This window comes from Rhincodon typus, chromosome 6, assembly GCF_021869965.1.
Source record: "Rhincodon typus isolate 14 chromosome 6, sRhiTyp1.1, whole genome shotgun sequence".
Lineage (NCBI taxonomy): Eukaryota > Metazoa > Chordata > Chondrichthyes > Orectolobiformes > Rhincodontidae > Rhincodon > Rhincodon typus.
The window spans coordinates 57,915,257-57,937,636 of NC_063337.1; the positions used below are offsets into that span (position 1 = coordinate 57,915,257).

General features: G+C 40.1%; 1 protein-coding gene across 1 annotated transcript in view; it reads left to right on the forward strand.

The window, feature by feature from the left end:
- LOC109931079 (transmembrane protein 135-like) overlaps nt 1-22,380 on the forward strand; it is a 383,770-nt gene that overhangs the window by 359,077 nt on the left and 2,313 nt on the right. The window contains exon 7 of the mRNA XM_048598395.1: nt 21,419-21,460. Within this exon, the coding sequence (XP_048454352.1) occupies nt 21,419-21,460 (42 nt within the window). The remainder of the gene's footprint in view (nt 1-21,418; nt 21,461-22,380) is intronic.

Below are 22,380 nucleotides of genomic sequence, written 5' to 3' on the forward strand. Positions count from 1 at the left end.
CAGATGTTATGCTAACTGGCCTGTAGTTTCCTGAGTTCTGTCTCCCTTCCTTCTTGAATAGGGGCATCGGATCAGTGGTTTTCCAATTCAGTGGAATCCTCCCAGAATCCGGTGAGTTCCAGAATATTTCAAACAATGCCTTTGCTATCTCTTCAGGTACTTCCTTTCAAGCCCTTTGATACAGGCCATCAGGTCCTGGCAACATGTCTGTCTTTACTCCCATTAGTTTGTCACATACTGTCAAATATAGGATTTTTCCTCCCACTAGTACCTTGCTGATCTTTTATCTTTGACATGTTTATAGTGTCCTCTGCTGTGAAGATTTATTCAAAATATTAGTTTAGATTATGTTCTATCTCATTTTTCCCTGTTACTATTTCCCTACTTGCATCCTCCAAGGGTCCCATACTTACTTCAGCTATTCTTTCTTTTTCTATCCCTGTGGAGCTCTTGTTGTTTGATTTTATTTTTCTTGCCAATTTACTGACATAATTTTCTCTTTCTTTATTGATCTGAAGTTCTACAGTAAATTTCCGTGCTAACTGTGAACACGTCAGTGCTACACTCATGAAACTATGACCTTGAGACTTGTGTAGATAAATAACTGATAAAGCTAAATGTCTTGGCACTGATGGAAGAGATTGTGAGTAGAGTTTAACAATGTTGCCTTTCTGAGCGCTGATCCTTCTTCCTCTGAGTTTGTGCAAGAGATGGGCCTGAGGGATGGCATTGCATTATTTTTCTTCCTGGAGTAATTGTGGGATTTGGAGACTGCATAGAAAAACATAAAGATTTGTTAGTTTTTCAAGCTACCCTCTTAAATAACGTGTTTTGAAGACATTGCCGTTTCATGAGTTATTGGGAGTACCAGATTGGAGGCTTTCTTCGCTGGATGGGGTACGTATCCAATCCTCCCTTCGGTACAAACACAGTTGCTGTCCTACCAATTGCTTTCTGCACCTTATGCCAGACATTATCCCATTTGCGCGTACACACTGAACCCTCCATGGGCTGGGCACATTTGTGCCTATTAAGCATGTTCCTCCCCTTTAGCCTTACAGAATAATTAAGAGACCATTAGCATGGATGCATGTTTATCCTATATAGTCCCATGCTGAGAAGAATGTAATCATGTGAGACAGTTCAACCTGACCCCAAGCAGAAGTACTTCACACTTTTAGAACCAATGCCTGACTTATTCTGAGAAAAACAAGATTCCACCTCTTGAGGTTACAGTGCTCCCTTGTAGGAACTTTTCAGGGATTCAAGAACTACACTGCTGGAACGACTTATCTGAAACTGCCCTTTTCAGACATTAAGACTTGCAATAAATCTAACAAGCTTTAACTGAAAATCCAATCTCAATATTATGATTATTGTTTCATTCATTTTAACTCAACTAAGGCTCACATTTTAGATGAACAATCATCTGCCTAATGACTGGCTGCTACCTCTTTCAGTAATTTGATAATTCATGTGGTTAATACAAAATGGCTTCTATGAAGTTTTCACATAAAGGAGTATTCCTAGAGCTTGTTAGCTATTACAGTGAATATAAAATTGGTTTTAAAATGATTGCATTGAATTAGAGTCTAACAATTCAGGTCTACTTACATACTTTGAAAGCTTGCTAAAGCTTGGACATCTTTTTCTCAAAGTACTAATGAATGCTGTTTCTTTCCGACTCACTGTAAAATATCAGATTAATTTGAATATTTTCCGAATTACTTATTCTCTGTACTCGTTAGTGAATATTGTTATTGACCCATTCATTGGAATTTGGTAATTAAGTTGTACAGCAACTTAATTCAATTCTTCCATTTTTTAAATTTGGTATGTTACCGTTACAAAATAGGAGCAACCATGCTGTCTTGTGTATGGTTACTTAAATAACTCAATGTGTTTGAAATTAAACTCTGAGGTGCTGCCATATCATTTATAAAATTGGGCATGATAGTCAAAAGTGATTGTATCCTCATCTGGTATTGGTGATACTAGACAGCAAATAGCAGTGGAAGTCATGGTTTGCATTATTGCCTTCTAAAGTTAGTTAAGTAAGTTAACTAACTAAATGTAATTAGACCACATTTGGAATATTGTGTTCAATTCTCTTCGCCACACTACCAGAAGGATGTGGTGGCTTTGGAGAGCGTACAGAAAAGATTTACCAGGATGTTGCCTGGTATGGAGGGCATTAGCTACGAGGAGAAGTTGGAGAAACTTCTGTTGTTCTCACTGGAACAATGGAGGTTGGGGGGGGACCTGATAGAGGTCTACAAGATTGTTGAGGTTGGTTGGCTCGCCGAGCTGGTTTGTTGTTCCGCAGACATTTCGTTACCGTGCTTGGTAACATCCTCAGTGCAGCCTCTGATGAAGTGCAGCCTCAATACCCACTCGTCTCAATACACATGGACAAGGAGAACCACGACTTCGACTGGGACAACACCAAGACCCTGGGACAGGCTAGGCAGAGACAAGCATGAGAATTCCTGGAAGCATGGCACTCCACGAAGCAGGCCATTAATAAACACATCGAACTTGACCCCATATACATTCCACTACAGAGGAAACCTGGAAGTGAGGCAATCCATCGCAACGGACCCCAGAGTTTAAAAGCCAGGTGGGAAAACACACCGATGCTTCATCAGAGGCTGCACTGAGGATATTACCAAGAACGGTAACAAAACGTCTGCGGAACAACAAACCAGCTCAGCGAGCCAACCAATCTCAACACCCACAACCCGAGCTACAAATCTACTCCAAAACCTTAGGTCTGCAAGATTATGAAGGGCATGGACAGACTGGACAGTCAGAAGCTTTTTCCCATGTGGAAGAGTCAGTTAACAGAGGCCATGGGTTTAAGGTGCAAAGGGCAAGGTTTAAAGATGATGTACGAGGCAAGTTTTTACATAGAGGGTGGTGGGTACCTGGAATCTGCTGCATGGGGAGTTAGTGGAAGCAGATACTATTGTGACTTTTAAAGGGCGTCCTGACAAATATTTGAATAGGATGGGAATACCGGAATACGGTTCCCGGAAGGGTAGGGGGTTTTAGTTGTGACGGGCAGCATGTCAATGCAGGCTTGGAGGTCCAAAGGGCCTGTTCCTGTACTGTAATGTTCTTTGTTCTTTGTTCTTTGTTCAATTACAGGAGAGAGTTTTTATGCCCCTCCCAGTGCAGTAGCCGTGACCTACTAATACAGTAGAGCCGTATTTGTCAAGATACCTTCTTTGTCTTCGGCTTGGTTACGCATTGGGAGGTTGACATGTCGCTTGAACTATGGAGGGGAGCAGCTTAAAAGTTTTTAATTAATGGATATTCTTGGTTGATGTAAATTATCTTGATCAATATTGTCAATTAAGTGGAGCGGCAATTTGCTTTCCTTGGTTCCTGTAGGCCTTTGGACACAAGACCATTGTATTGATAAATGTTACAAAGATGCCATGTTGTGATTAGGATTATGAGTGGAATGCCTGACATTAAGGCCTAAGGCGTTAATGAGTAAGGATGAGCATTGGCAGAATTTAATGGAGATGATGGAAGTCTCATCCACCAGCTAGAGTACTGATGAAAACCCACACTGCTTTTGTTCAGGAAAACTCATTGCAACACGTGCCTCCGGCGCATGTTATAGGACAGTGTGGCCTTCTCCCAAGTCAACAGCCCCCTTGGGCAAAAGCCGCTTGCGTTGAGAGCAGTCAGGTATTCAGAGGCTGGCAGCTCTTTGAACTGTAGTACAACTGAAGAGGCAGTATCTGGTATGGATGTAACTCCCACTCAAGCTGTAGGATCTTTGGATGCTGTCCTAAGTGGTAGTGGGAGAGCAGTTGACAGGGTAGGGATAGTGGGAAAAGGTGGGGAGAGCAGTGGTGGTCAGCAAGAAACAAAAGTGGACAGCCCGTCTTTCCTTATGCCAGGACTCTTGCTCAAGCAATGATCACCTTTTGAGTGAGAAGCACAGCCGTGAACCCTGAAAGTTACCTTGGTTGCCATACCCCCTGCATGGGGAGCCCTACATCTGCCGCTGGTTAATAGGCAATAGAATGAGACTCTTGAGCGTACATTAATTGCCCCATTCACAGCTTCAATTGACAGTAGATTGGATGCGATCTGCAGGCTTTCCCACCACGGACGTAATTATGAAGGAGGGAGGTGGGTAGCGGTATCCCCACCTATCATCCACCTAACTCTGGTACTATCACTCCACTATTAAACCTGTCACATGGGATGGCATTAAATACTGCCTCAGATGTGTAAAGGAAACACCGGAAATAAAAGAAAGGAAGGAACAGGCAGATTTTACCTAAGATAACACATTTAATTTTCCTTATGTATTTTGCTTGATCGAAGAAAGCTAATAACTGAACCCAAAGGACTCTGATTTAGGTTATTTTTATGTGGTTCTGATGTTTAGGGGAAGTAGCTTAGACATGTCCAGAGGGCAGTTTGTCTTGTGGCAATGTAACATTTCTGTAATTCATTATGATGAATTTCTAAACAGTCACAATATGTATACTTTGTTAAAGAAAATATGTTATACAGTCCAGAATACAAGTTGATACTGTATACATGAAGAAAAAACTGCATGCTTACTTGCCAAGAAGGAAATTTGGAGATTCCTTGGCAGATTGCACATTTTATTCCCCTTTAGATACTGGTTCTTAATTGTTTAAACATCAAATTTGGAATGTATTGACGCTCTGTCCTGGAAATAAATTAGTTACATTGCACGTTCCCTATGACTTCAGCACATGCTAACACTGCCAGTGTTTATTTTCTATTTTTCATTCATTCCTTGCCAGAATCTGTGTAGTAGATAGTACAACTAATTCAAAATAAATCTTTTTAAACAATGAACCATATGTTGCAATTTCTGTAATTTACATCCATTGTTGTTGTTTGAGACTTGGGCACAAGTATATTATCTTTAAACTAACATGTTTTCATATGTATAACTAGCATACTTAAATTATATCTTATTGTATAGGTTGGTTAGCTCATTTGGTTGGGCAGCTGGTTTGTAATGCAGAGTGACACAAACAGTATGAGTTAAATTCCCATACCAGCTGAGGTCACCATGAAGACTCTCCTTCTCAACCTCACCTCTCGCCTGAGGCATTGTGACCCTCAGGTTAAACTACCACCAGCTGTCTCTCCCTAACGTGAGAAAGTTCTATAGTCTTCTAGGTCTCTGGTGACATTTTACTGCATCAGGTGATATTATCAATCCTTCTGGTTTGTGGATACATTTTTGATGCGTAGTTTCCCAAGCAGATTCAGTCGCAGGGTGATAGCTATGTTTTAAATAGATTTTAATGATTTGAAGACTTCCTATTTGATAATACAAAGTCTGTTGAAAAGATTCAAAATGAAAAACAAAATCATTTAAATCATCAGTGAGTTTTTTTTCCATTTCAGGAATTTGAGATTCATGCAACCACAGATTCACATGCACAAGAGAGAAATAGTTGTTCCTAGATGTGTTAACATGTCCAAGCACAATAGACACAACCGTTTTAGAGAAATCACTAATCACGTGTTCAGAATTTTATGTGTAACATTTGTATTCTTATACATAGTAGTTTAAGTGTATGTGTCATAGTTTAGAGGTTTCTAATTGTTTTTTCCAAGGTTCAAGTGACTTTGGTGTGGCTCACCTGCAGTTTTCAGAAGGTGTGTGCTGGTGGCTTTGTAATATTTCTGCGTAGTATTTTTCATGTCTGAAAAATATATTCTGTTCTACTTAAGGTACTCTTCTACTTGATTCTGTTATATGAATCAAAACTTTTGAATCCAACAATTTTCCGAAAATGGATTTCACTATAATTAACTGATCAGTGTTATAGGAGGCTAGACAATGAGGGCTGTCATGAGATATGTGACAGAATCAGTTGAGAAGAGCATTGAGGTGCATTTCGATACAGGAGCAACTTGCTCCATCATTTATGCTTTTGGCGAGTGAGGTAGCATGGCATGGTGAGTTTCACATTAGGTAGAAACAGTTTGTGAATTATGGGCGATTGTTGTTTGTTAAATACCTTGTTAGCGGAACAAATCACCTCATCAGTATTCACCCTCCTATCTTAACAAACAAGCAAGACAGGAAAATAAGGGTATGTGTCAAGATGTCATTATTCAGATATGCTAAGGGATCCCCAAATGGGCATTTTGTCAATCGTATAAGTTTTGTTCATACAAAAGGTGCCCTTACGATAGGAAAGCCACACCAAGGCAATAGAAAGGAGCATAATGAGATAAAAAATGACACAAAACTGAAGCAGGAGCTACTAGGACAGATGATTGAGAACTTGGTCTGAGAAGTAGGTTTTATTGGACAGACAAGAAAGCTTGATGCAGTTTAGAAAAGTAATTTCAAAGTATAGGCTTAGATGGTTAGAGGTTGAGCTGCCAGAGGAGGTGGAGGATATTAGGGGTTGGTGACAGGGTATGTTTGTTTTAATTTTCTGACATTAAATATTGTGACTCTTTGGATCATGTATTATTATTGATTAAATCCGTATTATTGTTGCTGCACATTTAATAAGCTCCAACAACACTTTCTGGTCTGAGAACGTTTTCATGGTTTTCTTCTCCATTCACCAAAGTTGTTTAGACATGCGGGACGTGTTGCATGAGAAAGAACCATACATTTTTATTCATATAAAAGCCTAAAGAAACAACATTTTCAAGTAAAATAAACATAATGCAAAGATTATTCTGCCTGAAGCCACAGTTAAAAAGAAAGATTAAACAACAGTTGAGCTTCAATTAGCATGGTATAATAGCATTTGACTTTATTTGTAATTCTGTCTTTTTTGATAGCGTTTAATGCAAAATTTATAGTCTGTTGAAGAAATGAAAATAGTTTGTTTCAAACCATAGAATATGGTGATTGAGGTTAATACTGTACAAAAGTGAGTAATAGTTGATTGAGGACCTCTTTAGGCAAATTGGAGTATTGCAATAAGCAATCAAATGGCAAGTTTATGAAATATCTTCACTTGAGAAGTGTAGTTTGAAAATTAATGTTGATTATAATAAATCAGTCATATTTTAAAGCACAATTCTTTGTTGACAATTCATTTGTCCCAGTTATATAACAGCGATGAAATTGTCACTTGCCAGTTTGCTCTTACTTATTGTAAAGAAGTTAAATTTTCACTTATGCTGCTGTGTATTAAATTTGGCTCAAAATGCAATCTTTTGAGTGCATGTGCTGTCTGAAATAAACACTTATTTTAAGAAGATTTTGCACCTTGTACAGTTAATTTTGTTCTAAGAGTCACATACCATTTGTTTCCTGTGGTAGTAACTGAACATTAATTTGGAAATATGTGTGTGTTTGTAACCTTGTATCTTTGGCAGTCAGTTTGAAGCAAAAAAGCAACTACTGTAGAATTGAAATTCCTTCCAGAGACAAACAAAAACATAGGTTGGAAAACTGCAGTGGGAACTTTGGAGTCTTCACTTTGAATCTGTACCCAGAGACTTTGAAACTGTGTTATTTCAATTATAACTTGTTTATTTGTTAACTGAAGGGCAAATTCCAATGACTATTAGTTTGTAAAAATTGCCAATGACCATGAGTGACTGAATTTACGTCATAAACGAAATAGTACTGATGATGTTGTATAATTTGGTGCAACTCGTCATACCTGTTTTTTCTGTGTAAAACATTGTTATTTGCATCTCCCCTCCTCCCACCAAAAGCAAATGTGCACCACCCCATTGAAAACCATGACAAATGAGGTGTCCATCTTTGCAAAGAATTTCAAAGTAGTGAACATTTTGCCTTTTAAATATTGAGACTAGCACTAATTACTGTTCAATTATACAATACAGTTGGCTTACATTTTTTACTTTCTCTTTTCTCCCCTCGTGTTTCGTTCACTCATCTTGCTGTCGTGCTTTGTGTCTCTCTGTCTCACCTGTCAGAGATTATTTCACCGATCCACTGGAAAGGCCACACAGGCCTCAGTTTGAGAATCACTGGACTCAATCTCTAGAGAAATGTGTCAGCCATGTAAAAGAATCTTTGGTGCGAGAGAACCATCAGATTTTTGAGGACAGAGGTCTGGAATGAATGCAGTAGTGTGGAATAAGATACGGGATGAGGAGAAATTTAAGTTCGATACAACTCTGAGGGCTGTCAAAGGGTGCTAGAGATTTAAAATCTGAGATATTGCAGGCTTAGACTGGAGCTTCATTGTTTGTCCGATGAAGTAAAGACAGAGGTGGGAGCCTTTTTAGAAAATAGATGAAAGGTTTAAATGATGAATATGATATGAGAATTGAAACAACACACTGTGAAACATGGCACTGAAGAGGTGTCTCAACAGCTGGGAAAGGGATGGTGCAGTCAGAGCTAGGCTGATGCAGCTTTGATAGGAACTGACTAAGATGGTTTATAGTTTTCAAGAACTCAGTTAGGGAAAGTTATACTTCATTTATGATAAGCAGTTTGACACATGTTTGTAGAATCACAGTTGGTGGAGAAGGAGTGCTGAATGGTGTCAGGTACAAGTGGAAGCTTGCGGCCAGGAGTGACTTGGAAACAAAACGCATGCAAAGTCTTTGTGAAATTTAAATGCATATGTAGAATTTGGAAGAGGAAATAATTGGAGGGAGTGAGGAAATGAGGGATTGAAGGATTCAGCAGTAGAAGGGATTGAATTGGGGATTAGTGTGTATGGGGAGATGGGAAGGATGACTGTTGTAGGACATTGAATGTCTTTGTGAAATTGGGAGTGAGATCTGGTGTCTCGGTCGGATGGATTGGGAAGCCCATTTTTGTTGTTTTTGGGATAGGAATTTCACTAGATAAACCAGCACTCTTTGGACTTGTAATTAATTGCACTTCACAAGGTGGGTGGGAGCTTCCTTCCTGAACTGTTGTGTTTTGTGGCTCTGTATGTACACCACAGTGTTGTTAGCCAGGGAGTTCAGGATGTCAACCCAGTTCCAATAGTAAAGGGATTGCAATTCCAAGTTGGGATACTGTTAATGGCATGTTAATAATATTTTTAAAGTTAAGGATGCACAAGGGGAGGGCATTGATTGATTAAGTATTCTCTGTATATAATAGAGGCTATTGTGCTATTGTGATAAAATCCCTGCCTCTAATTCAGCAAGCCCAGGTTCAAGTCCCACTTGATCCAGAGGTGCGCAATAACCTATCTGAACAGGTTGATTATAAAAATGTATCTTCAGTACATTTAAAGGGAGAGTTCCGTGATTCTGATGGTGGTTAAGAAAGAGTCAGATATTTGAATAAAAGCAGAATATTGCAAATACTGGAAATCTGAATTAAAAATAGAAACTACTGGAGAAACACAGTAGACTTGGTAGTATCTGTGGAGAGAGAGAAGTAGAGTTAGCATTTCAGATATAATACTACAAGATCTGCTGAGTTTCTCCAGCTCTTTCTATTTTTAGGCGGGTCGTGTTTGCTGACGCAGACAACTGCGGGCAACTAAGCATATACGCTTGTTGCAAAACACACTGACATCGTCATTTCAACTTTATTTGTGACATCATGCGCAAATGCATTACTGTGCATGTGCAGTGAAGCGTGCACAATTTTGAAGTGGGCTGCTGTGGTAGGAAGAGGAGTGAGGGCAGTGGGGAGAGGGATGCACAGGACAGGGGTGGTGATGGGGATGGGGATGGGGATAGGAGTGATGAGGATAACACAGGAGCAGAATTAGTTCCACAGATTAACTATCCTCACTGAAGAAATGCCTCCTCAATTCTATTCTAAAGGGTTGTCCCTTCACTCTGACGCTGTGTCCTTGGGTCTTATTCTGTCCTACTAGTGGAAACAACTTCTCCAAGATCATTCTATATAGGCCTCTCTGTAATCTATAAGTTTCAATCAGATACCCCCTCATCCTTCTAAACTCCATCAAGTAGAACCTTGGAGTCTTCAATTGCTTCTCGCATGACAAGCTCTTCACCCCCGGGATCATTCTTGTAAAGCCATCTCTGGACCCCCTCCAACGCCAGCACATCCTTCCTTAGATACAGGGCCCAAAACTGCTCACAATATTTCAAGTATGGTCTGACCAGACCCTTACACAGCCTTGGCAGTACATTTCTGCTAATGTATTCTAATCCTCTTGAAATAAATGCAAACATTGCATTTGCTTTCCTAACTGCCAGTTAAACTTGCATGTTAACCTTAAGAGAATTACTGGACTAGGACTCCCAAGTGCTTTAGATTTCCAAAGCCTTTCTCAGTGTAGAAAATTGTCTACACCTCAATTTTTCCTACAAAGTGCATAACCTCACACTTGCCCACGTTATATTCCATCTGCCACTTCTGGCCACATTCTGTTAGCCTGTCCATGTTCTTCTGAAGCCTCCCATTTTCTCAACACTACCTACCTCTCCACTTACCTTTTGTGTTATCTACAAACTTAGCAAAAATGCCCTCAATTCGTTCGTTCAGATTGTTAATGTACATTGTAAGTAGTTGTGGTTCTCACACGGACCTCCAGAACTCACTAGTCATTGGCTGCCATCCTGAAAAAGATCCCTTTTATACCTACTTTCTGCTTTCTGCCAGTCAGCCAATTCTCTATCCAAAGTACCTTGCCAGTAACTTGCCCCTAACACCATGAGTTCTTATCTTAATTAGCAATCTCCTGTGCAGCACCTTGCCAAAGCCCTTTGGAAATCCAGATAGGTTGCGTCCACTGGATCTTGCTTGTCTGACTTGCTTGTTACCTCTTCAAAGAATTCTAACAGATTTGTCAGAAATGACCTCCCCTTGATGAAGCTGTGCTGACTCAGCCCAATTTTACTATGTACTTCCAAGTGCGCTGCAAGCTCATCTTTAATAATGGACTTTTAAAATCTTACTGAAGTCAGGCTAACCAGTCTATATTTCCCTTCTTCTGCCTCCCTTCCTTCCTTAAACGGGGGTATTATGCTAACCATTTTCCAGTCCTCTAGGACCCTCCCTGATTCCAGTGATTCCTTAAAGATCACCATCACTGACCTACAGTCTCCTCAATATCTCCTTAATAATCCTGGGGTGTAGTCCATCTGATCTGGGTGATTTATCCATCTTCGGACCTTTCAGCTCTTCCAGCACCTTGTCCTTAATGATGGCCACTACACTCACCTCTAACCCTGATTCTCTTGAAGTTCTAGTATGCTGTTGGTGTCTTCCATTGTGAAGACTGATACAAAGTACCTATTCAGTTTCTGTGCCAATTCTTTGTTCCCCATTGCTACTTCTCATGCTCAGTTCAATGTCTACTCTTGCATCTCGCTTACCTTTTAAGAAGTTTAAAAAAAAACTATTGTAATCTTCTTTTACATTACTAGCTAGCTTACACTCATATTTCATCTTCTTCCCCTTATTGCTTTTTTAGTAATTGCTGGATTTTAAAGAGTTCCCAATTCTCTGGTTTCCCACTAATTTCACAACATTGTATGCTTTTGCTTGTGCTTTTATGCTGTCCCTGACTCCCTTGTCAGCCACGGTTGCCTTATCTTGCCCTTAATATGTTTCTTCTCCTTGGGATGTATTTCTGCTGGGCCTATCAAATTACTCCAGGAATTCCTGCCATTGTTGCTCCACCTTCTTCCCTGCTAGGCTGCCCTTCCAATCAACTTTGGCCAGTCCCTCCCTCATGTACTTGCAGTTACGGTAAATCCTCTGTATCCACGAAATTACAAATCTCAAATTTGCCCATATGTGCCAAAGAATAAATAACAACAAAAATCAACATCCGCGGGCAAAAATTGCATTCTGCAATATTTTTAGCCACTTTAATCTATTTTTAAATGATGTCCGCTCTCCCACATTTCATCAAAATCGTGAGGGTTCTCAGGAATTGGAGCCCTCACAGATACAGAGGAATGGCTGTACCTTACTCAATTGTAATAGTGTTATATCTGATTCCAGCATTTTTCTCTCAACAGGAGGGTGAATTCGATCATTTTATGATCACTGCTTCACCTTATTCTCCCTGATCAAGTCTGCCTCATTACACATTACCAAATCCAGAATTGCCCATTCCCTAGCTGCTCCAAAAATCCATCTCATAGACATTCTGCAAATTCCTTTTCTTGGGATCTGCTACCAACCTGATTTTCTCAGATCATCTGCTCATTGAAAACCTTCATGATTATTGTAATAGCACCTTTCATACAGGCCTTTTCTAACTCCTTAGTTATTTTCTTCCCCTACATCCTGACGACCGCTTGGAGGCCTGTACACAGCTCTCATCAGGGTCTTTTTTCCTTTGCAGTTCCTCAACTCTACCCACACAGATTCTATGTCTTCCAATTCTATATCTCTTGGTATCGATTTAACTTAATTTCTTACTAACAACGCAACCCTGACCCCTCTGCCCAACTACCTGTCCTTTTGATAGAATGTGTGTCCTTGGATACGTAGTCCAAACCCTGATCTCCTTGCCACCATATCTGTCTGATACCCCACAATGTTGGATCTGCCAAATTCAATCTACGCTACAAGCTCATTTACCTTGTTTTGTATACTGCATGCATTTGAGTACATCGCCCTACATTGACTGCCCCCTCTAATAGTTGTCCCCACATCTGCCATGCCTGAAGTTAGATTCCTGACCCCTTCCATTTGTTCTGGAACCTTTAATAATCTCTGCTGAGCCTTCCCTCTCTTTAAATTTTGACATAATTTTTCCTGCAATTCCATACCTCCCCCCTCCAACTATTTAATTTAAAGCCTGTCCACAGTCCCAGTTATGTAATTCTCCAGGATTCCAGTCACAGCGTGATTCAGGTGGAGCCCGTACAATTGGAACAACTTCTTCTTTCCCCAGTACTGGTACCAATATCCCTTGAATTTGAACCCATTTATCCCACACCAATCTTTGAGCCACATGTTTATCTCATTAATCTTGTTGACACAGAGCCAATTAGCTCGTGGCTCAGTTAGTAATCCAGAGATTATTATCTTTTTGGTCCTGCTTTTAATTTAGCCCTAAAATGCTCATAATCCCTCAGCAGAAGCTCTTTCCACTTTCAGCACATATTATTGGTACTTATGTGAGCCACAACAACCGGTTCTTTGCTCTCTCACTCCAAGTTCCTCTGCAACCCAGATGAGATATCCTCATCCCAGGCACCAGGCAAGCAACAAATCCTTCAGGACTCTCGATTATGGCCACAGAAAGCCGTGTCTGAAGCCCAGGCTATAGTGTTTCCAATTCCAACTACATTTCTCTTCCCCCTCTTGAATGGCTTCCTATACACGGTGCCATAGTCAGTTTGCTCATCCTCCCTACAGCTTTCCACTCTTGTCTGTACAGGATGCAAGACTCTCAAACCTGTTAGACGATATCCAGGGCTGAGGCTCCTTCAGCACTACCTCCTGAGTCCCTGTGTCTGCCTCACTTGTTGTCACACCTTCCTGTCCCTGACCACTGACTGGATTTGACATAGTTAATTACATAGTTAAGGGGTGTGACTGCTTCCTGAAACAATGTCCAGGTAATATTCCTCCTCAAAAATGTATCACAGTTTATGAAGCTCAGACTCTAGTTCATCAACTCTGAATTGAAGTTCCTCAAGCAACCAACACCTGTTATAGATGTGGCCACTGTGAACCAGAATAAGGTCCACCAGCTCCCACTTCATGCAGTTAAAACACATCACCTGGGCCAGCATCTCTATTTTAATTACTTAGTTCTTAATTTGATTTTTAAAAAAATTGTACTGGTCTTCTGTTTATAGACTGTAAATGTTTCCCCTATTTGCCATCAATTTGAAAGTAACCTATAATAGTCAAATTAATAGCTAACACCAACCAGTGAACTTATGGTTGACCTGTAATGTCAATCTTTTTGTCCTGGGCCCCTAACCCTGGGCTAAAATCCATCCTGTTTAAAAAAGCCTTACAAATTATGAGGCAAAAAAAGCAAACGAAAAGCACTTCTTCCCCACTGCACCAAATTGCCACGCTGCCTCCAAATTCCCTGAACTATATACTCACTCAGGTTATGTCTCACTCCCATTGTGATACTTCTTCCTGATTGTGCGATGCTTACTGATCTGGATGTGGGATGAGGGATGAGGGATGATGGAGAAAGTGATGTTGGATGTGGATAGTGGGTGGTGGAGAATTCCTGCAGTGAGAAGGGATGAGAAGTATCTGGGAGCCGGAGGGAGCACAGAAGAGAGAAGGGGAGAGAGCCTCCTGACTCCTGGGCCCTTCTTATGGCCCACCAAAACGTCCCCTTCAGCTCTGTCCTGGATCTCAAAATCCCACCTCTCCTCCCTTCCCAGGTCTTCCTGAAATCTTCACCACAGTCTCAATCTGTTGACCACCCCCTCCTCTGTGTCGCAATCTCTCCACCCTCGCTGTACCAATGTCTCCCTTACCCAAAGTTCTGACCTTGCTCTACCTCGCTCCATATCTCTCTCTCTCCCGACTGTCCTGACCTCTCATCTCCCCACCTCCCCCAACCTTGATCTTTCCTTCCCAAGTCTGGCCGTGTCCCCCTGAAGTATGCGAATTTGTGAGTCATTGCATCAGTGTCAGCAAATGTAGCATTTTAGGCAGATAATTTTTTCTTCTCTGTATCCTTTGTAGGGATATAGATGTTGCAAGCCATCTCTGCTGGTCTTAAGAGCAGTTAGTCTGTTCTTAAGAGCAGTTAAGGGCCAACTACATTGCAATGGGTCTGGTGTTTTCACCAGACTGGCTAGAAATGCAGATTTCCTTCCCTAAAAGGCATTTGTGAACCAGATGGAATTTTTACAACAATTGATATTCGTTCTTATGATCACTATTACTGAAACTAACTTTATTTTCTAAGTTTATTGATTGAATTTCAATTTCACCAACTGTTGCGGTGGGATTTGAAAGTATATCGAATGAACAGGCTTTGGAGAGACATAGTAAAGTTGCCACAATATTCACAAATTCTAATCTGATTTTGTGGTTGCAGTATTTATTTGTGTGATTCAGTTCAATTTCTAGTTATTGGTCAACTCTCAGGATATTGATAAGGGGGGTGCAATGATGGTAATGCCATTTAATATCATAGGGAGGTAGGTAGATTATCTTTTGGTCATTACCTGGCACTTTCTTGTCACAAATGTTACTTGCCCTTTTTCAGCCAAAGATTAATTATTGATGGACTGCTTCACTATCTGAGGAGCTTGGTCTGAGGTGGATTCCAAGAATTGGTGATAGACGAGATCAGATTTGAATCCAGCTGTCCTTGCCTATCTTTAGTTAATGGACCCAGGAAAACCTGCCAGGCAGGGTAAAAGTTAAAATGGTATTTAGTTCTAAGGCATGTGTTGTATTTCAAAGGCCTACTCAGCTGGTACAAAAAGGCTTCCAATTTTTCCCTGTCCTACCAGTATTGAAACCAGAAGTGAATGAGCTTGGTTGACTTTGTTTTTTAAACTTTTCACATTTAAAAAATTAAAAGTCCTTGCATTGTCCCCTCAAAATACTGAAAATCCTTAATAATATGGTACTATTTCACTCTGCCATTGAACTAGTGAAAAATTTCAAGTGCTTGTAGTTAATATGTAAGGTCTAACTTTAGCCTTAAAGGCACAGTGAGAATGAGTTGTGCAGGAAATTAAAATATTGGCCGATCATAAACTCTGCATTATTATTTCATGTCAAAAGGCTTTCCCTTGTGGGTCCATTGTATTTCATAATCAATACTGCTTTCTCCTATACATTCACCCCCTGACATGACTGGGACTGAGTTTTTTGCAAGGTGGTTTTGCTAGTGCTGTTGACAGGGCTTTGATTAACTTGGCAGGAGCTGGGGAACCAGGAGAGAACAATAGATGAGAATATCAGGTTTTGCGAAATACTTGGGGATACAGCTGACACTAGCATAGAGAATAGCAAATTAATAGGTGAAGTTGGAGTAAAATGAAAGAAATGGTCTAAAACAAAGTTAATGTGCATATTTGTAAATGTATGGAGTATAGTGAATAAAGTTGGGAGTTACAGATGTAGATTGCGATGTGAAAATATGATGTGTGGCAATAACAGAAACCTGGCTTAAGGAAGGGCAAGATTGAGTGTTAAATATTCCCAGGTACAAGGTGAAAAGGGAGGAAAAGAGGAGGGTAGCTGTATTGATTAGAGAGGGCATTGCAGTGCTGGAGAATGAAGATGCCTGAGAGTTCACGGATAGAGCCATTTTGGCTAGAGCTAAGGAATAAAAAGGATACAATTACATAGCTCAGTGTGATCTATAAAGAGGAACAAATCTGCAAGGAAACTACGGAGAAATGGCAACATTACAGAATAATGAGGGAATTCAGTTACTCAAATAAAGACTGGGATACTGGTATATAAGAGCAGTGAGTGTCAAGTGTTCAGGAGAGTTTCCTATAGCAGTGTTTGTCCAGTCCAACAAGGAAGGATACACCTTTAGACTTGGTCCTTGGAAATGAAATGGGCCAGGTGGATCAAGTGTCACAGGGAACTTATAAAAGACAAAAATAATAAGGTTCAAGGTGATGGTGGAGAATGACATGCAGCAATCTAAAATAAAAGTTAATTGGCAGACAGCTGTCATCAATGGGGAAAGAACTCAAACGGAAAAGTTAGAATAAAAAATTTCAGATTTACCTGGATGACAAAGGTAATCAAGGTTAGCATAAGAAGAAAAAGCATATGACAGGTTTGTGACAAATTATGATTGAGAACCAAGAACAATATGAAAGTTTACAGGGGAGCTGAAGAAGCAAATAAAAGAAGCAAAGAGAAATTATGAGAAAAGACTAGCAACTAACATAAAAGGGATTTCCAAAGTTGCATAAATTGTAAAAGAGTAGTTAAAGGAGAAGCAAGGCTCATTGGAGACCCAAGATGGAATTTATGTCTGGAGGCAGGGAGCATGGCTGAGATGTTAAATGAATACTTTCTTCTGTCGTTTTGCAAAAGAGGAAGATGCTGTCAAACCCATGGTGAGACAGAGGAAACACTCTGTCATTAGAAGGGTGCAAAATTAAGAAGGAAAAATTATTTGATTTACTGTTAGTGCTTAAAGTTGATAAGGCACTAGAACTGGATGAGATGCATCCCAGGATTTTGAAGGGAGTGAGGGTAGAAATTGCAGGGGTACTGGCCGTGATATTTTGGTCGGTCTTGGACTCGAGGCAGGCGCAAGAAGATTAGAGAATTTCAAACAGTACAGCCTTGTTTAGGAAAGTTTGCAAGGAGAGCCCCAACAATTATGGACTAATCACTTTAACTTCAGTGGTGGGGACTCTTCTAAAGACAATTATTTGGGATAGAATTAGTAGTCACATGGAAAGAGGTAGGTTGATTAGGAAGCATCAGCATGGATTTCTAAGGGGCAAATTGCATTTAACTAACTTGCTGGAACCCTTCAAAAAGGTAACAGAGTCCCGGCGAGGGTATTGCTGCTGTTGTGGTAAACGTGGATTTTCAGAAAGCATTTGATACAGTGCCAAGTAAGACTTGAGGAAATTTATAGGCTATGATATAAAAGGGACAGTGGCAATATGGATACAAAATTGGCTGATTATAGGAAATAGAGAGTAATGGTCAGTGGATATTTTTCAGGCTGGAGGAAATTTGTAGCGGAATTCCCCAAGGGGCAGTACTGGGATCCTTGGTTTTCCGGATCTTAGTGTGTAGGGGACAATTTTGCAGATGACCCAAAACCTGGAAGAATTGTAACCTGTGAGGAGGACAGTATGGTAACTCCAAAAGGACATTGACAAGTTGTTGGGGTGGGTAATGGATGACAGATGACATTCAATGCAGAGAAGTGTGATGTGCTGCACTTGGTCAGAAGAGCATTGAAAGACAATGTAAGATAGAAGATTCTGAAGACGGGTCAGTGAATTCAAATATTAACTCTGCTTATTTCCACAGATGATGCCATACCTGCTGAGTTTCTCCAGCAATTTCTGTTTCTGTCTCGGATCTGCAGTTCTTTGTTTGAATAAAATAGAGGGTATTTTCTGAAGGGAGTGCAGGAGCAGAATGACCTTGGGTATATATGTGCACAGATTAATGAAGGTGGCAGAATAGGTGCAGTTAATAAGCATAGAGTATCCTCAGATCTATTAATAGAGGCATAGATTATAGGAACGAAGAGGTGATGTTGAACTTCACAAGACACCTGTTAGGTCTCAGGTGGAATATTGTTTACTGTTGTGGTGCTATGTGATTAGAAAAATGAGAATGCATTGGAGAGAATGCAGACTCGATTTACAAAAATAGTTCCGGTATGTTAAACATCAGTCATGAGGATAGATAAAAGAAATTGGGACTGGTTTTTAAAATCATGAGCAGGATGGGCAGAGAAGAGGAACAAGAGCACATAGATTTAAAGTGATGTACAAATGAAGCAAGGGTGTTTGTGAGAAAAACTTCTTCACACAGTTGTATTGTGTGTTGGTATTGTGTGGAATTTATTGCCTGGAGATGTGGTAGAAGCAGGTTCAGTCAAGGCATTCAGGAGAGCTTTGGATGGTGATTTGGATTGTAATAGTGTGCAAGTGTATGGAGAAAATGCAGAAGATTAACACTAACGGAAGATGTTCACCTAAGAGCTAGTGCAAGCATGATGAGCCAAATGGCCTCTTTCTGTGCCATAACAACTTTGTCAAAATCATCAGCTCTATCTCAAGAAAATCAGTGACATCGATCCCTTTCATCTTGTAGGCAGTTGCCTACTGAATCTGCAGGACATGGAAATGTATGATCTAGTAAATTTAAGTATCTTTAACATAGAAAAAAAATGTGTAGGAGTAGGCTGTTCGGCCCTTTGAGCCTGCACCACCATTCAATGTGATCATGGCGATCGTTCAATCTCAGTATCCCATTCCTGCCCTCTCCCCATACCCCATGACCCCTTTGGTCGCAAGGGCCACATCCAGCTCCCCTTGAACATATCTAATGAACTGGCTCTAACAGCTTTGTGTAAGAGAGAATTCCACAGGTTCACAACTGAGTAAAAAAAATTCTTCCTCATCTCAGTCCTGAGTGGCTTGCCCCTTATTCTTAGACTGTGACTCCTTGTTCTGGACTTCCCCAACATTGGGAACATTCTTCCCACATCTAGCCTGCCTAGTCCATCTAGATTTTGTATGTTTCTATGAGATCCTCTTTCATTCTTATAAATTTCAGAGCATACAAGCCCAATCGATCCAGTCTTCCCTCATACGTCAGTCCTGCCATCCCGGGAATCAGTCTGGTGAACCTTCACTGGACTACCTCAATAGCAAGAATGTCCTTCCTCAGACTAGGAGACAAAAACTGTATAACTACAACAAGACATCCTTACTCCAATAGCCAAATCCCCTCGCTGTGAAGGAAAGCATGCCATTAGCTTTCCTCACCGCTGCTGGACCTGCATGCCAACCTTCGGTAACTGTCCCACCATGACACCTGGGTCTCGTTGCACCTCACCTTCTCCTTAACTGCCACCATTCAGATAATTTGCCTTCTTGTTTTTGCCACCAAAGTGAATAACCTCACATTTATCCACATTGTATTGCAGTTGCCAAGTATTTGCCCACTCTGCTAGTCTGTCCAAGTCACCCTACAACCTCTTCACATTCTCTTCACAGCACACGCTGCCACCCAACATAGTGTCATCTGCAAATTTGAAGACATCTCATTCAGTTCCTTCATCCAAACTTTTAATGTATATTGTGAATGGCTGGGGTCCCAGCACTGAACCCTGCAGCACCCCCACTTGTCACTGCCATTCTGTAAAGGGTCTATTTATTTTAACTGTCCGCCAACCAGTTCTCTACCAATGTCAATACACTACTTCCAATACCATGAGTTTGAATTTTCCTTACTAATCTCTTGTGTGGGACCTTGTCAAAAGCCTTTTGAAATTCCAGATACACAACATCTACTGATGCACCACTGCCTATTCTACTGGTCACATCCTCAAAAAATTCCAGAAGATTTATCGAGCATAATTTCCTGAATTCATGCTGACTTGGACTGATTCTGGCACTGCTTTCTAAATGCTCAGTTATTGTATCCTAATGATTGACTCCAGCATTTTCCCCATCACCAACATCAGGCTAATAGGCCTATAATTTGTCATTTCCTCTTTCCCTCCTTTTTTAAAGTGTGGGGTTACACTAACTACCCTCAAGTCCATTGGAACTCTTCCAGAGTTTACAGAATGCTGGAAAATGATCACCGATGCATCTGCTATTTCTAGAGCCACTTCCTTAAGTACTGTGGGATGCAGAGCATCAGGCCCCGGCTACTTAGCATGTTTTAATCGCATCAATTTCCCCAATACCATTTCCTGACTAATAAGGATTTCTTTCAGTTCCTCTTTAATGCTTGACCCTCTGTCCCCAAACATTTGCTGAAGATTATTTGTGTCCTCCTTAGTGAAGTCAGATCCAAGTATTTGTTCAAATGGTCTGCCATCTCTTCGTTGTCCATTATGAATTCACCTGATTCTAAATGCAAGGGACCTACATTTGTTTTCACCAGTCTTTTTTCTCTCCACATATCTGTAGAAGCTTTTGCAGTCAGTTTTTACATTTTCCGCAAGTCTACTCTCTTATTCTATTTTCCCCTTCTGAATTAAACCGTTTGTCCTCCTCTGAATTTAAAAATTCTGCCTGTCCTCCGGTTTAGTGCTTTTTTTGGCCAATGTATATGCCTCTTTGGCTTTAACATTGTTCCTGATTTTCCCTTGTTAGCCATGGTTGAGCCACCTTCCCTGTTTTGCTCTTACAATTAGTATTTAAAGTACTTTTTTTCCCTGAAACCTCTATCTTCTCTTTTCTTTCCTGTTCTTTACCTGAAGATATTGAATCCAGCTGATTTATGATTCCTTCTGTCTTAGGAGCTTTGAAGTATGTGGCTTAGCGGGGAGTAGATTCAGTGTGCTCCAATTGACATTGTCTGCCTGTCATCCATCTTGAGATGTGGTGTTGGATTTGATATTGTTGTTGCCACCTTTTCCTTACATGTACTTTACAGCAGAAGTTTAAAGAAATGGAGACCAAAGATAGAAATTTTGGCTGTTTTTTATTGACTCGATCTTTACCCCTTACCCCAAGTATAAAATACTTGCTAGTAAATCCTATAAGGAATTTAGGAAATTAACTTTTTTGCCCAAAGGATGAATAGAGTTTTGAGCTCACAGCCGTAAGCAGTTGAGGCAATGTGTGTAGATGTGTTTCAGAAAAACCTAAGTAAACATGAGTGAGAAAGGAGCAAAATGGATATTTTGATGGGATTTAAGAAAGAATGATTGGAGGAAGGTCATATGGAACTTGGACCTATTGGGCTGAATAGATGTTTCTTTGTTGAAAACCGTAGGTCAAAGAATATAAATCACCAGACATTACTACAGAATATGTATGCTTTATGGTAGGTTTGACTGCATGTATGAACCAAGTGATGTTTGTTTTCCAGATGCAAAGATGGCCTCAAGGGATTTGCTTTCTCAGCACTCAAGTAAGTAGGAAAAAAATGTGAATTTTCTAAATTTTATTTGGTAACTTTTTTTGCTCAAAAGACTAAACAGTAAACATAAATCTATTTACATAGGAATTTATAAAGAAGTTTTCTATTATGGATAGCATTTTCAGGATTGTACAACCTCAATGATATCATTTATTAAATAAAGATCAACAAGGCCCATATGTAGCTGTTGCTGAGTTAGTGATAGAGTCATACAGCACAGAAACAGACCCTTCAGTCAAACTCATTCAGGCTGACCAAGTTTCTCAATCTAAATTAGTCCCATTTACCTTGAATGATACTGTAGGATGATTTGGTAAAGCCATCCTTCATTGGTGCAGCTCGTCGTCCTGACTGCTCGACACGTAGGGAAGACTATTGCCCACGGTTATAATTATTATCTTCATTCTGAAGTAGAGTCAGATGGATCTGTCCTACTCTGTCAAGGCATGAGTTAATTAAAGTGTAGTTCCAGCCTCTACTGAGAAAATAGAACATTGACAGATCAGCTTGCATAGATATTATTTTGAGTTGAGTTTCCTTCAATGTTGACTTTATTGTATTTGTACAATGTCAGACAGGTGGAACTCTTTTTAAAGCAAGTAAAAGCAGCTCTTGTAACATCAAGTAACATCATTCATGAGCCCTTGGGTAAAAACCGAAGAAAGAAGTTGGAAATCAACTTCAATTTTACAGCAATATTGAATTTCATAGTAAAATTTTTTTCAGATGTTGGTAAGAATATAGGGTTATAAATAGAAATCATTGGTTCAGCCTTTGCCAAAGTATACATAAAGCATCTACACTTTAAAATGTTATTACTCTTAAATTATTACATTAAAATTTATTGCTTTATTGTATAATGGTTATTAGTTGATACTAATGACTGATATATTTATTGAGGATTATGGGGT